General features: G+C 42.1%; 1 protein-coding gene across 2 annotated transcripts in view; it reads right to left on the bottom strand.

The window, feature by feature from the left end:
- The window catches only part of macrod1 (mono-ADP ribosylhydrolase 1), a 113,330-nt gene that overhangs the window by 35,913 nt on the left and 63,190 nt on the right, over positions 1 to 14,227 (bottom strand). For both annotated transcript variants that reach the window (XM_035161925.2, XM_035161927.2), the window contains exons 4-5: positions 13,514 to 13,543; positions 1,214 to 1,330 (exon numbers count right to left, since the gene is read on the bottom strand). In XM_035161925.2, coding sequence (XP_035017816.1) covers positions 1,214 to 1,330; positions 13,514 to 13,543 — 147 coding nt within the window. The remainder of the gene's footprint in view (positions 1 to 1,213; positions 1,331 to 13,513; positions 13,544 to 14,227) is intronic.

The following is a 14,227-nucleotide window of genomic DNA, read 5'->3' as shown; positions in this document are numbered from 1 at the left end:
TGTTTAACGTTTGATACGTAAACAAACAGACTGTGCTTGTGTGCATGGCTTCTGAAAGCCGGAAATAGGTGGGGACAGTGTAGCTAATATTTCAACTGAGATGATCATAGGACGCAAGAAAGAAATTTCAACAAAGGCAGAACTTTGTGACGAGAGATTTTGTGAGTTTGTAAGAAACTACAGGCGTCTTTATTAAGGGGCTTCGCCCGGTCACAGGGACAGTTTACAACGCGGATGCTTCTGACCTCGTCTTAAGAGGTTCATTGTCATCCTCCACCATCGATATGTTTGCTGTCAGAATATCTGCACTGCCGACGAAATGAATGCAGAGTATGGTCAGAAGGCTCCATCCGTTTCTGTATCTAACGTTGAGCATAAAGGAGCCGTTCGTGTCCACTCTGTCTTCAAATTGTCCTCAGAAAAAAGAAGAACAGCTGTGAGTAAAGCCTTGAAAACACTTTTTCGACATTTTGAAGATGAGCAAAATGGGATAAGATAACCGTACATGCATGAGTTATGGAACTGACCCAAAGACCTCGCGCTTCATGTCCTCAGGGATTCCAGAAACAGAAAGAAACTGTCTGTACTTTTAATTTCAGAGTTTTTAGAGTTTAGTTTAATTGGAATTTAAAATGTAGTCACGAGTTTTGACCTAATGTCTGTTTTGACCTCTCGCAAACACAATGTACTTTGTGCTGTTCAGTTCCTCTCATTAATGCCTTTGTTGAGTACTGATAACCTCACCCTAACTCTCACCCTCCATCCAGAATCACATGTTGTGTTTCAGGCGTCAGGAAAGCTGGAGCAAAAAAAAAGTAAAAGACCTAGAAAAAGCTTTTTCTGTCATGTTGAATCTTCGGATTCGTCATATGCTGCAAAGGAGTACCAACTTAATAATTCAGTGCCAGTCACTGCTATAAATGGAAAGCAGTAACTTACAATAGTATGGATACCTAGATGGGTTTCTACTGGTTGGATGAGCTTGGGCTGAAAAGGAAAAACCTTATTGCAAAAATAAAAAGCTTAATTCATGATGCTGTTCAGCTTATATTTGTCTTTCTTGAGAAACTCAACTGTGCAGCTTGCTCATTTCCAGCGAACCTCATCGCTGTCACACTTTCCCCACACATTCACACCTGGAAACAGTCCAGCACAACCACAGGGAGCTGGAGACGCTAGAAGTTCAACAAACACTCACACACTTTATACTCACACTTTGCCGCCAGGCCGTAGCCACAGGTGATCTTGGCCTCTCCAGTCTCGCAGCCACAGTGGGAAGCGCACTCCTTTTTCAGCAGCGGCCCTGCAGCGCGGTGGACTGCTCCGTCCACTGCAGAAGAGACGACAGGAGATTCAGAGAGTTGGCCTACTTATGTGAATCTGCTGCACGCTGACTACTTAGAGGGCGTCAAAATGTTTTTTTAAGTCAAGCACACACATTTATAGGTGTCAAAGATTAGCGCTGAAAGACCCAGATAATGACTCTGCATTAGTGCTGAACAGTTGAATTTCCTGTCTTCGGCAGGTTGCAAACCTTTTCCCCCCAAATCCAGTTTTTTCCCCCTTCTTCTTCTAGAGCTTCCATCTCTCTGTACGTCACTCAATTTAATGGATTTTAAGGCCACTGCAGTAGTTAATTGCTCGATTTAATGTATTAAGGACTCGGCTGACTCTCGCTTTTTGGTCAATTAGTCTTTATTAATTACATTTTCATAAATCTACATAGTATTCAGAAATGTGTATCCATCTTTGATTCGCACCACATCTAAAGACTGTGACTGTGTTCATTTCCAGGAGGGCAGTGATGCAGGGAAAAGCAATTTTACAGCTGTGCCAATTATAGTTTCAGTCAGAATCTTTGCACCCCTCCAAGTTCAACACATTTCCTCAAAGTTAATATTCATGCAATCTTCATTTCAACAGCTTTATTACTATGACTCTCAGCACTATGGGCCTAAGAAAGCAGCTTTTCAACTTAATTCAGCTTGAAACAAAAAAAGATGCAAGACCAACTGCAGACAATTAAATAAAAAAGGAATTTGTTCACACTGAATGATTGATGAAAATATGTTCATGTTTTTCGCAGAAAACTGTATTTCCGCTCACATACGATGTAAAAATGATAAATGACATCCACCAAGGAGGTTATGTTTTCACCCCTGTCTGTTTTTGTTTATTTGTTTGAAAGCAAGATGACAAAAAAATTTTAATGACTGCATTACCACATAATTTGGTACAAGGATGTGGTTTTGGTCAGGAAAGAACCCATGACATTTTGGGGTGGATCCAAATCGGAGGCCGGATCAAGGAATTGCTTTTCTCTTCATCTTTATACTTTTCACAGATCTTGATGAAAAAAATCTGACACATTAAAGGGGACATAGCATGCCCATTTTACCACAAGTTGATATGGTTCCTTGGGGTCTTAATGAAATGTCTGTAACATACTTTGGTCAAAATACCACAAGGATCATTTAAAACAGCACCCTTTTTACCCTGTATAAAACAGCCCTCCACAGAGTGACCTGTTTTGAGTGCCTGTTCCTTTAAATGCTAATGAGCCAGCTCCCCTCCCTCTCCCCCCATGATTTTAAACGATATAAATTACATATTTTATATGATATAAATTATCAAATATGCATCCCATACTTTGTATTCCCTTCTGTTGTCCTGGAGTTTTAATTTTCCCAATCACATAATTAAATGTCCCCTCTGCCCATCCACTACAAGCACACAAGCAGACAGACAGAGAGAGAAAGAGAAGGTGGGGGGCTATGAAGACCATCATTTACCCCCGAACCCCGACATTCAACGGGTACAACAACAAGCGGAGAAAGCAGAATCGCGGGCTGACCTTATATATACAGTCTATGGGGCTGACCAGCGCGGAGAAATGCACGTCCCGTGTGATCAGCCAGGCGGCTGCGTGCTTGAGAACGGCGCTGCGCTGCCTCGCAGTGGCGCTTCCGCGTCTGGTGTTAACCCGGCGTACAGTAGTGCTGAACACTGCGGAAGTCTTCCACACAGCCAGCAGTGTGGAAGACTTCCGCAGTGTTACAGTAGCGCTGAACACTGCGGAAGTCTTCCACACTGCTGGCTGTGTGGCGTTGACACAAATTCCAGCTCACGCATGGGAGAGCAGTCGCGCCCGAGCAGCTGCTGCAGCCTCCCAGTCCCAACGATCCAGACAAATGCCACATGTGAGTGAATCGCGGGCTGACCAGCGGAGAAATGCTCGTCCCGTGTGAACAGCCAGGCGGCTGCGCGCAGGAACGGCGCTGCGCTGCCTCGCTGCCTCGGTGTAAACCCGCGCGTGAGTGTGGTGGGACGGGGGGATGAGGTGGGGGTGGGCCAAGACCATGTAGGGAGACTTCCAGTGCCTTTTTACGACACAAAACCCAGGAAGCTCAATCGAGTCGCTCAAGCATGACGTTTCTGACTTAGAGGAACCATAACAAAACGCGCGAGTGTTTTTTTCCCAGAGTTTTTGGGTTGGTAGACATGCCAGATACCCAGTTTCATTTTTGTATGTTTTTTTTTGGTTGAGAGTAAACAAAGGGATTGGAAATGACACATAACAAAGATCAAGAACAAACTAGGGATGAAGAGGTTCATGGTCTTTGGCCCTAAACAAACAGAGGGTGGTTGTGTTTTTGATGATAGTTTGTACACCCACTGCTGCCTCCGACTACCTCCCTCTTACTTTAATGCTGTTTATAATTGAAGCGCTCCCTATATTTGCAAAAAATGATGACATGAGCAAAATCTGACGTTATTTTTCTTATGACGTACACTCTACAACACGATATGAGTAACTGATTAAAAAGGATTGTGTTTTTATGGTTATCACTCAGCACTTGGTCAAGGTTCAGGAAAGATCATCCTCTTGGTTTAATAATGAAAAAGTCAACACTGTTTTGAAGCACAAGAGAGGATGGATATTTTCCCTTTATTATTATCTTGTCATAATCACAATCTTTCCTCAAACGTCAACACTTTTTGTTTAAGTGAAACCTAACGATACAGATGGGAACACCAGGCTCTGGTGGTACGCCCTCTGTCGTATCTGACCGCCTCCCTATGACAGATGTATAATTGTGGTGCTGCCGTCAATAAGAAGGCAATAACATTGCCACTTAACACTTTTGTTTCCATCAAAATGTCATTGTCAAAACAAATTAGCCTGCACTGTAGTATGTACGCCATTTCTAGAAGAGAGGGTTGACAGACTGTATAGATTTGAATATCCTGGCTCAACAGTGCTTTTGTTTTAAAAGATTACTGAGGTCTAATGTCGGAGGCTGGTGTAAGCAATTCATAATTAAACCAGAATAAAACACATCTATCAGGAATGAGTCTGTCACTGCACCGTGAGACTTGTCAGCACTCGGTGAAAATAGTACAATAACACCCATCCATATGTCACAGCTCAGCGTGTTGGCCTGTGGCTCTGATCTGCGTTTGTATACAGACCAGCTGTTACAGCGGTGCGTTTCACGTTCAGACAGGGGTCTGGTGTTATCTGAACGTTATTGTGTAAAGTTGGCATATCACATGCCGTGCTGAGCTGTAGTGTGCCATGTCATGCTGTGCCATGTTGAACTGGGTTGCACTGTGAGCTAAGTACGAGAGTGAGGATGTGAAAAGCGAGCGATGTACACGAGCTGCCTCCTCAGCCTGCACAGAAACAGAAGCTCAGACACAGTACTCAATCTCAAGTGTCCCTTTCTGTAGATGTGAGGAGACATTTTAGTTCAAAAGCATCAGAGCAAAGGACACTCTGGACCTCACCCCTTCAAAGAGGTTTTTGAGATTCAAGACTTGACTTTAAGGTTATACTTGTACCCCATTTGCATCTGGAATGCATTGTTGGGGATCAGTTCGTCAATTAGATATCACTTGAAAGTATGGGTGTAAATTCACCTATGAGGCATTGAGGAACAAGATAGATGGAAATAATAATTGCAAACAACTGTTACAAACCAATGAGGTAGCAGCAGCTAGGCAGCTGTTAGGCAATTACATCAGTCTTCTCCTTAGTCCTCAATTTATTCAAGACACAGTGTGAAGTCGAGACTCATTGAAAAAAGCAAACCCAATAAAATACTGTCACTGATGGGTCTCATCTTCTATTCTTGTTGTTCTGTTTGTTGTTGTAACATGAGCTGGACAGAGCGATCAGTCCGCTGTTGGATCTCAATGTGGACACTGGAGACACATATTAGTATTAGGTGTAAATATAATCAGGTTAAAATCAAATCTAGATGCAATCTGGATACAAAATGCATTTCAATGCCAGGTGTTAATGGAGTCTGAAGGCAGATAAGGAAACAAGGCATCAAAAACAGAAACGAAAACTGAGCTGAAACATAAACCAACAATATATTTTGTTTTGTTTCTTGCTTCATGAATGTGTATGTGTGTGCAAGGTGTGTTTGTGCAGGTGTGTGTATAATGGTGAGAACAGTTGACGTATTAATGAGTGCACAGCACAGCCTTGAGCTACAGCAATGCTTTTTGACCCAAGAGTCCCACACAAACAGACCTGCTAATGTGCGTTTGCAAAAACAGCTGAAATACAAAGATAACGATGCTTCCAAATGTACACAACCACACACATTAGTGCATGTGTGCACGTACAGCAAATACAACAAAATATCCAGATTAAGTAACATGTGTCCAAGGAAAGGGTTAGGGTTAGGCAAGTGACTATAAATATATCTAACCTCTAATCCATGCATGTTAACATAAACCTCAGAAACCACTTCAATGCTTTGTCTGTGCAACTTGATGCATACGTCCCCTTGTAAGGCCTCAGTGTGTGTGTGTGTGTGTGTGTGTGTGTGTGTGGGGGGGCACTTAGAGCTTTTTTTTCGGCTATGAGGAAGGACCATAGACTGTAAATAAAGATAGATGACATGAATGCTCCCCAAAAGTGAAGCCAAAGCATTGGGATCGCCCCCTGGTAGTTGGCTGCAGTACAGGGCATCTGCCGCTTCCATGTTAGTGGATGGGAGGTAGACCAAACTTAAAAGTCAGAGTTCATGTCAAATAAACATCCTTGAAGATGCTTTCTGTCATTTCAGGTAGTTCTGATCAAACGGATGTTTGTTCAAGTGTTCATTAATCCAATTTTTTTTTAAATTAGTTATTTGATGCTGTATAAACAGAGTGAAACATCATGATTGACAGCTGAGACTGACTTGTGATTGGTCAAGCGCATGTAGTGGCTCAGCGATCATTTCCAAAATATTTTGGCTTCACTTCTGGATAGTGGCAGTCGTCCATCTTTATATGCATTCTATAGGAAGGACTGAAGTTGGTGGGCCCTGCTTAACTCCACCAAACTGCATTGGTTATCGCCATGTCAAATGTTGTTGGAGAAACCTGGAATCAACAAAGCAGTGACTTCAGTGTCCCTGTTTTTAACAACTCCAGACTGCAGCCCACACATCCTGTCCTTTTAGCTGCAAATAATGTCATTTGGACGACACACTCCACTGCATTCGCTTTCACATGAACCACGCTTTGTGCATTCAGATGAAGAAGGCTTTGATGTCCTCATGGTTAAGTTAGATTGCTCCTTGTCAAATGGAGATTAGGAGAGCAGAGACAGAATGGAGCGCTCCCTCTCTCTTTGGACACAGCCTGAACCTGCTGAGCAGGGCTAATAAATATCCATGCATCTATTCAGTCTCTCGGTGACTCCCACCTCTCTCATGTAGAGAGTTGTGCCTCCATCTACATTCACTGAAGACAGCCTGTGTTAGCTTTCTTTCAGACTGTGGTAACTTCTGACTCTGTGGGAGCCGGTGTAATAGCACAGCATGAGCACCACACGCTACTGAGTAGATACAGACACTATTCTGTCACTTCAATGCAGTCCGAAATATGAAGGGGGAATTCATGAGCAGAGGGGAGTGCGGGTGAAATATGTGTTTGAAGGAAAGCTTCTTCAGCGCAGACACATGAGCAGGTGTATTAGTGCCCAAGGACAGCATGTGACTGAGGGTATAAATATTATCTCTTACAGAGCAATATTAGGAGTCCATCTGGTCACACTGCGAAGGGCAAAATGAATGAATTAAAACTGCACCATTAAATATTTATTCTTCTGTAATACATTTTTAGAAAAGGGAAAATTAAAGATTTCTCTGCATTGATTGTCCAACATACTGTTGTTGCAAATTTTGTAGAAGGGATACTGAGACCTTACTTAATCTTTTTTGTTTTTCCTGTGATGTGCAACTGGTACAGTACTGGTAATGGTTCAGGTGATGTGCTTGTGTCTTGTCATTTAACCCAAACTACCAAAATGTCTCTACAGATGGCGGTGGTCACAGACATTCAAGCACCCCTCAGAATGAATTGCCATAATTCTAGCATAATTTACATATGGCAACCAAGGGATTAAAAAAAACAAAAGAGAAACAATATTAAATGAATTTTGGGCCAAGATTTAATACAATACTTACTAATGTATCCTTCAGAGTGGGAAGCCCTCACCAAATTAGCATCACTGCAGTGTCAAAGGATACTTGTTGTTCATACTCCATTGACTTTTTCGCATGCTAACTGCTCAACAATCAGCCATAATTGGCTGCACCTAATGACACCAATGCACATTAACAGATTATAATGAATTAGTCATGAACATAATTTATACAACTTAACAGAAAAAATGTTTTAAGATGTGTCAAACTGATTTACATATTTTTTTAAATACCGATCATTATTTAGCCTTCATTACTTTTCGAAATAATGTGTTGGGACTGACATGTATATACAAACATAATGGAGAGAAAGAGAGACACAGACTGAGGGGATTGAAGAAGAGAAGAGAGGGAGGGAGGGAGACAAAAGATAAAAGGGGACGAGGTGAATGTTAAGCAGGGGTTCAGGGAGGAGAAAGGATAAAAAGGATGCAGTGGACGGATGAGTGCAGGAGAGGGAGTAGAAATTAGTGTTTTGGCCTCTTTAGGCCAGTCACCAGCCAGCTAAGCAGGCAGCTGACCAGTTTAGGTGTTATCATGACTCCCTCACAGGCTCTATATTGACCGACTCTGGGGGAGAGCAGGAGGGAGGAAGCCAGAGAAGTGGGGGGACTGGGAGGTGATAATTGGCGATATGCTTACCTGGCGAGGAGCCTGCAACCCCCAGCAGGCCACACAAACACACAATGACGCACACACCTGCCTGCAATCTTATATGCCAGGACAAGCTTTAACTCCCACAAACCCCCACCTACACTGCACACACTACACACACACACACACACACACACACACACACACACACACACACACACACACAGGTAGATTGACATTAGAGTAAAACCAATCCGGAGGTCTCTCCTATGGAATACTAATATGGCTGCCCTTGCCAGCTGACCTCTTATAGGCCAAACAGGCTGTCCGTCAAACTAATGGGGCGGAACGCTGGCATATTGCTTTCCCACAATCCCTCAGCAGAGCTAGGACACTCATTTACTTCAGTCAGCTTGTTGCCAAGGCAACATTTAGGATGGGTCTGGTGGTGGATGCACGCACACACATGCACACTGCTTCACACTCAGTTGTATATGCAGACACACTTGTATGCACAGACACAACACGTATGCACACAGGCATGCAGCAACGTGTTAAATCCGACTACTATAAACTTATTAACACACACACACGTTGCCAACAATGTGAAACAGGCACATTTTTATATGCGGCCGAGACACTGACAGTATTGCTGTATATGGAAGGTACACTAAGTGCTCTTTGTTGCTCGTCTCATCTCAGAGCCCCAAAACCAATCTTCTGCTCTCTCCCTTCATTCACAATACATGCTCCGTTGTTCATTTGTTCTGAAGGCAAGCAGACAAGCCTATCCTGCGCCTGTATTTTTCTCCTCATCCACACAAGGAGAGAGCAGAGAGAGGTGTAGACACACGGGGACAAGAGCCGAGAGAGTGCAGGGCATCAAAACCCATCCTTGCTCTGGAGGATTGATTATAGATGTCAGCACACACAAATTCATCCTGGCTTTTTCAGCTCTGCAAGAAATCAAGTACGGGAGGATTTTGTTCTTTTTTTAACCCCCACCAAAAATAAATTTAAAAAAAAAGCAAAGTGGATGAAATTTTAATTGGGATTGTGCTCATCTATTGTGTGCTGGATATGGATGTCTTGCAACACCTAAGCCAATCAAAAGGCTGCGGTGTTTTCATGGCTGGTTCACATCCTGTGCACTCTGTCCCCACAGACCCCAAGCACAGTCTCTGATACCAGCTGCCTGTTCCTCTCTGTTTGCAACCGTGCGGCTACGTTTGATCGGGAACTTGTTATTATTCAATTGCAGCACATCACAGCAGGTGAGGGCTTTGGATAGATGATTCCATTTGCTGCAAATATGACTTGAGATGTGATGCTGTGACAATGCTGAAATGACTTTCGACTTTTTAATCTTAATCCGAACACAATACCTGCGTGTCAGATATTAGCATTAAAACAGTTATTTACTGCTTTATTCTTTCCTCCTGTCTACAGCTAAATCATCAACCATACAACTGCCACAGCATTACCCCAAAACCTCAAGCTGTTTCTCCTTTCAGTGGAGATTGTTGATAGTGAAGAAAAGTTAAAGAAAATTAAAGAACTAAATCACACATATTTTGATCTTGGAAAGCCATCTCTACTGCAAACCTAGCTGTAGTCACACCAATATAAGTGAGAATGCATGAGCACAAACACAGACCTCGCACTGCAGTAAGACTTCTCTTCAGTAATGAGAGTGATACAAGTCCCCGGGAGCCCACTATCGCTCAGAATGACAGTGTAAATAAAAAATGTGAGCGCAGTTCAGCACCTGATACAAACAAACATTCAAACAGGAGCCTGATCGTGAACAATACACTTGTCTAGACAGGTGCAATACATTTCAATTCAATGGGTAAAATCCAACACTGAACAACAAATAAATATGGTTTGAATATCTATATGACCACGCTCTTGTTGATTCCTTGCATCAAGTATAAACCCAACTTGAACTCTGAAGTTTATTCAAACTTTCGCTGAGAGATGGGAAAACTGCTTTATCATAGATACAGAATTTGCTAAAATAGGAACATGAGACTCCAATCAGCAAAAGTCAAAGGATTGCTGTATGCAGTGGATTCAGAAGACAAGAAGAAGTTTCTGAACAACTTTTCTGCATTGGAGAAAAAGGTCAAATACTTGTGGGTGTGGGTGGGCTAAAATATACCAGCATTTCACAGTGGATGACTGGGGGAAAAAAGTCCTATTTACTGATGAATCCAAGTTTTCGATAAGTTACAGGAGGGTGTATGTAAGGAGACGAATAAAGTCTGGAGGGGTTTCGTTGGACTACTGCACTGAACTGATTCCACCCTGACCAAGGAGAAATGTGCTCCAATCCTCAGAGACATCCTGGTTTGTAATTTTGTGGAGGAGGATTCAAACTGTAGCTGGATAATGACCCTGAACGCAGCTCAAAGCTTCACAAGAACCACTTGAAGACCAAAGGACACAGATGCGTCCATACTCTTATGTGCTGCTTTCAGACATGCACTGAACTCTACACAGTCTCCTGAAATTATCCAGAGGGGCTGTGTGAGAGTGTGTGTGTGTCAGGTGCCACAGAGAGTTTACAGCCCCATAGAAAATTATCCGGGAAATGTCAGAGTGAGCCCATGTGAGAATAATGTCCGAAGAATTCATAGCGAGCAAATGTATGTGTTGTCGACATTTCTAACATATGACAAAGAAAACATATATCTCAGGACATATATTTCAGCCATACACTTAGAAGATGGCAAAGAAGAAGTCAATTTTTGAAAGACAATGAGATTCAAGAGCTTTTGGTGAGAAGGTCAGGCCTGAATGCTCCAGACATTTTACTCTGGCTGTGAACACATCTGACTGGGACATTCTCCTGCTGCGTTATTGATATTTGAAAAGCAAAGTCCGAGGATATGCATACCCAATCATCTGGTGTTCATGTCTGAAAAAGGCTATAGACTTTACTCCAGTCGCCTCACCTCCATCCCATTGAAAATGTATGGGGGCAGCTGAAGACTGAGAAAGACCTGAATTCTGTGACATCACAAGAAGCTCTTTGGTACATTGTCAAATCATGGTGGGATAACATGGGTCAGCAGGGAGTCCATGCCAGATTAAGTGCGTGCTATCATTGAAGCAAAAGGAGGACAAACAACACTTAGATATTCTGAAATAAAAAAAAAACTCAACTGGCTGATGTTATCATTTGCAATGAAATAATTTGTATGAGGTTCGAAACCAATGCATAATAGAAATATGTTGACTAGTGGTCTCAAGTTCATTGTAGCTGTCTGCCTGACTGAACTGAATGACCTGACTGTCTCACCGACCCCCAATCATCATCATGGGCTTGCTTTCCCATTTGGAAAATCAATCAAAGCAGTGAAACGTTGAAATGGCAGATAAGCTCTGGAATAAATGAGCAACAGCAGCCAGTGGACATAGAAAAGGGTTAATTTCCTGCCCTTGAGTTTGTTGTTGAAGCGCTGCCTGAGCCTGGTCCTCCTCTAGTTTGAAGTGAGAAAACAATGTCGGCAGGTGAGCATTTGATCTTACTGAATGACATTTACCCAGGTACCCTTGAGACTGAGTAGTAAAGCACTGTAAAGACCTTTTGTTGCCTCTTGTCTGATGAAAAAAAACACACTCACTGAAGCTGAATGAACACTTGGTTATTCAATGCCCTGTGATGTATACCCACAGATTTTTGTGTCTTTCTCCCCACTTAGCTCTCTTAAAAACCCTATAGAACCTTCAGTGCTTACTCTTTCTTCTTCTTCTTCTTCTGGCTCTAACCATCAACTCCCTCTCATCTCTCTTGTTTATTCTATTCTTCTCCCTATCTCTACGCTTACGTCTCTCTCTAATTAACACCTACTGCAGGCTCTGCCTTAGCAAACCCCTGAGGACAGAGCTGGAAAGAGAGACACAGAGAGTAAAAACATGAAGAGACAGATGAGAGGAGTCAACTGCGCAAGAGAGAAATGTGCAAAGAGCAACAGAGAAATAAAAGAGATGAAGAAAAAACCCAAATGCAGATGGTGGTTGGTCGACAGGTAGCCTCATTCAGTGGACATTTTTAAATTGAAAACAGATGTTGTCATTAAATTTAACGCAATAAAAATAATTAAATTAAATGAAAATAGCAAAAACCAATGCAAACAACATAATGTTTGTGTGTGTGTGTGTGTGTGTGTGTGTGTGTGTGTGTGTGTGTGTGTGTGTGTTTAGTCTGGTTTTGTTATTTTAAAGAGACACACACAGTTTGACGACACACATTCACAGCCTCTCTAGAAACCATCTGTCTTTGTAGAACCATCAGAGACTTCAGGACAACATCAAACGATGCTGCAGATCTCGAGGTGCTTGACTACATACACAGTGTGTGTGTGTGTGTGTGTGTGTGTGTGTGTGTGTGTGTGTGTGTGTGTGTGTGTGTGTGTGTTTGTGTTTGTGTTTGTGTGTGTGTCTGAGTATGAAGCCACAGGACACAAGGGTGTGCAGTCCATTTTTATGGCTTGAGGCTCAGCTGGTGTATATCAGTAAGGGTGGAGCTCCAGTGTGTGTGTGTGTGTGTGTGTGGATGCCAAGGACTTAATAGCTTCATCAGAACCCTTGATACAAGCAAATATAATGATATGAATTGACATATGAATGCACACACATTCACACACAGAGGAAGGTTAAAAATGGCGTTGCAAATGTGATGGTCTGTTTGTCCAAATGAAGAGAAAGAAAACAACCACAGGCAAATACACCAGCACCAAGATTTGCAACCATCAACCGGTGTGTGTGTGTGTGTGGTGTGTGTGTGTGTGTGTGTGTGTGTGTGTGTGTGTGTGTGTGTGTGTGTTTGAGCAAATGTGGCTGCCGCATTAGTAGTACAGATTTATTACAAGTATCGATTAACCACGGACGTCCAACATCACACGCACGCAGCAAAGCACTGAGTCAACAATACACTGAAAAATGACTGTTTATATCCACAGCACTCCACCCCCATAAATTATGAACTATCGACTTTGCACCTGCGCGTATACACACACACACACACACACACCAACACGGCCAGACAGACACACTGCGCAGCATGCAAACGCACTTTGAGCACCTGCCACAACAAAGAGCTACCTGCTACCGAACACAAAGAATAAACAGACACACACACACACACACACACACACACACACACACACACACACACACACACACACACACACACACACACACACACACACACACACACACACACACACACACACACACACACCATTTGGCTAGCACATTGCACTGCATCATCTGATTAAAAGAAGTACGACATTTCCAATTATTTAGTGCCCAGACTGGATTATTTGCACCACAAAGCTGCAAAAACAGCTGAGGCCTACGAGTGCCTTGGCAGCACCGGCGCACACAACAAATGGACCAGGCAGGTTGTGACTTACCTCCACCTCCACCGAGCAGAGTCTTGTTGGCTGAAAGAAAAACAAGACACAGGAAATATTAATGAAAAAACACCTTTTGAAAAATATTTTGCAATTCATTTCAATAGACTGACAAATCATTCAAACAATGAATCATCTTGTGGATGACCAGAACATTAGTTTCTCAGTCAAAATAAATTTGGCTTTCCAGAAGGAGCATGCTGATATTCTCTGGTTCTAGTATTTTTGAAGTTGCTTTACAGTCATTAGGTTGACTTTATTTAATAATGAGACAAAGGTGAAAAAACCTTTGTCTCATTTTCAATTTCAATCATACAAGTCATTTTTATTGTTTTTCACTTTCTCAGTCCATTAAACCTGTATAAAACATAATTTGTTCATTTACTGATCTGCTGATCATCAGAAAATTAACTGCCAATTATTTTGATAATCAATAATTTATTTTGTTTCTCAAGCAAAAAATGCATCTGGATTGTCTACATTGGTATTTTATCATTGTAAATTTGAGGTTTATATTTGAGGTTTATATTTGAGACTTTGGACTGTTGGTCTGACAAAAACACATTTAAGATATAGAAATAATTTTTGAAGGTTTTTGAATTAATTATTCATCAATTGATAAATAATAGAATCGTTCATTACAAAATGTATAACAAACCACTGCTGAATTAACCTTGGTAGTTTTACTTGCATGCACCAGAAGATTTTCCACTT

The sequence above is a fragment of the Hippoglossus stenolepis genome, chromosome 7 (assembly GCF_022539355.2).
Source record: "Hippoglossus stenolepis isolate QCI-W04-F060 chromosome 7, HSTE1.2, whole genome shotgun sequence".
NCBI lineage: Eukaryota > Metazoa > Chordata > Actinopteri > Pleuronectiformes > Pleuronectidae > Hippoglossus > Hippoglossus stenolepis.
This window is presented reverse-complemented; position numbering and strand designations above follow the sequence as displayed.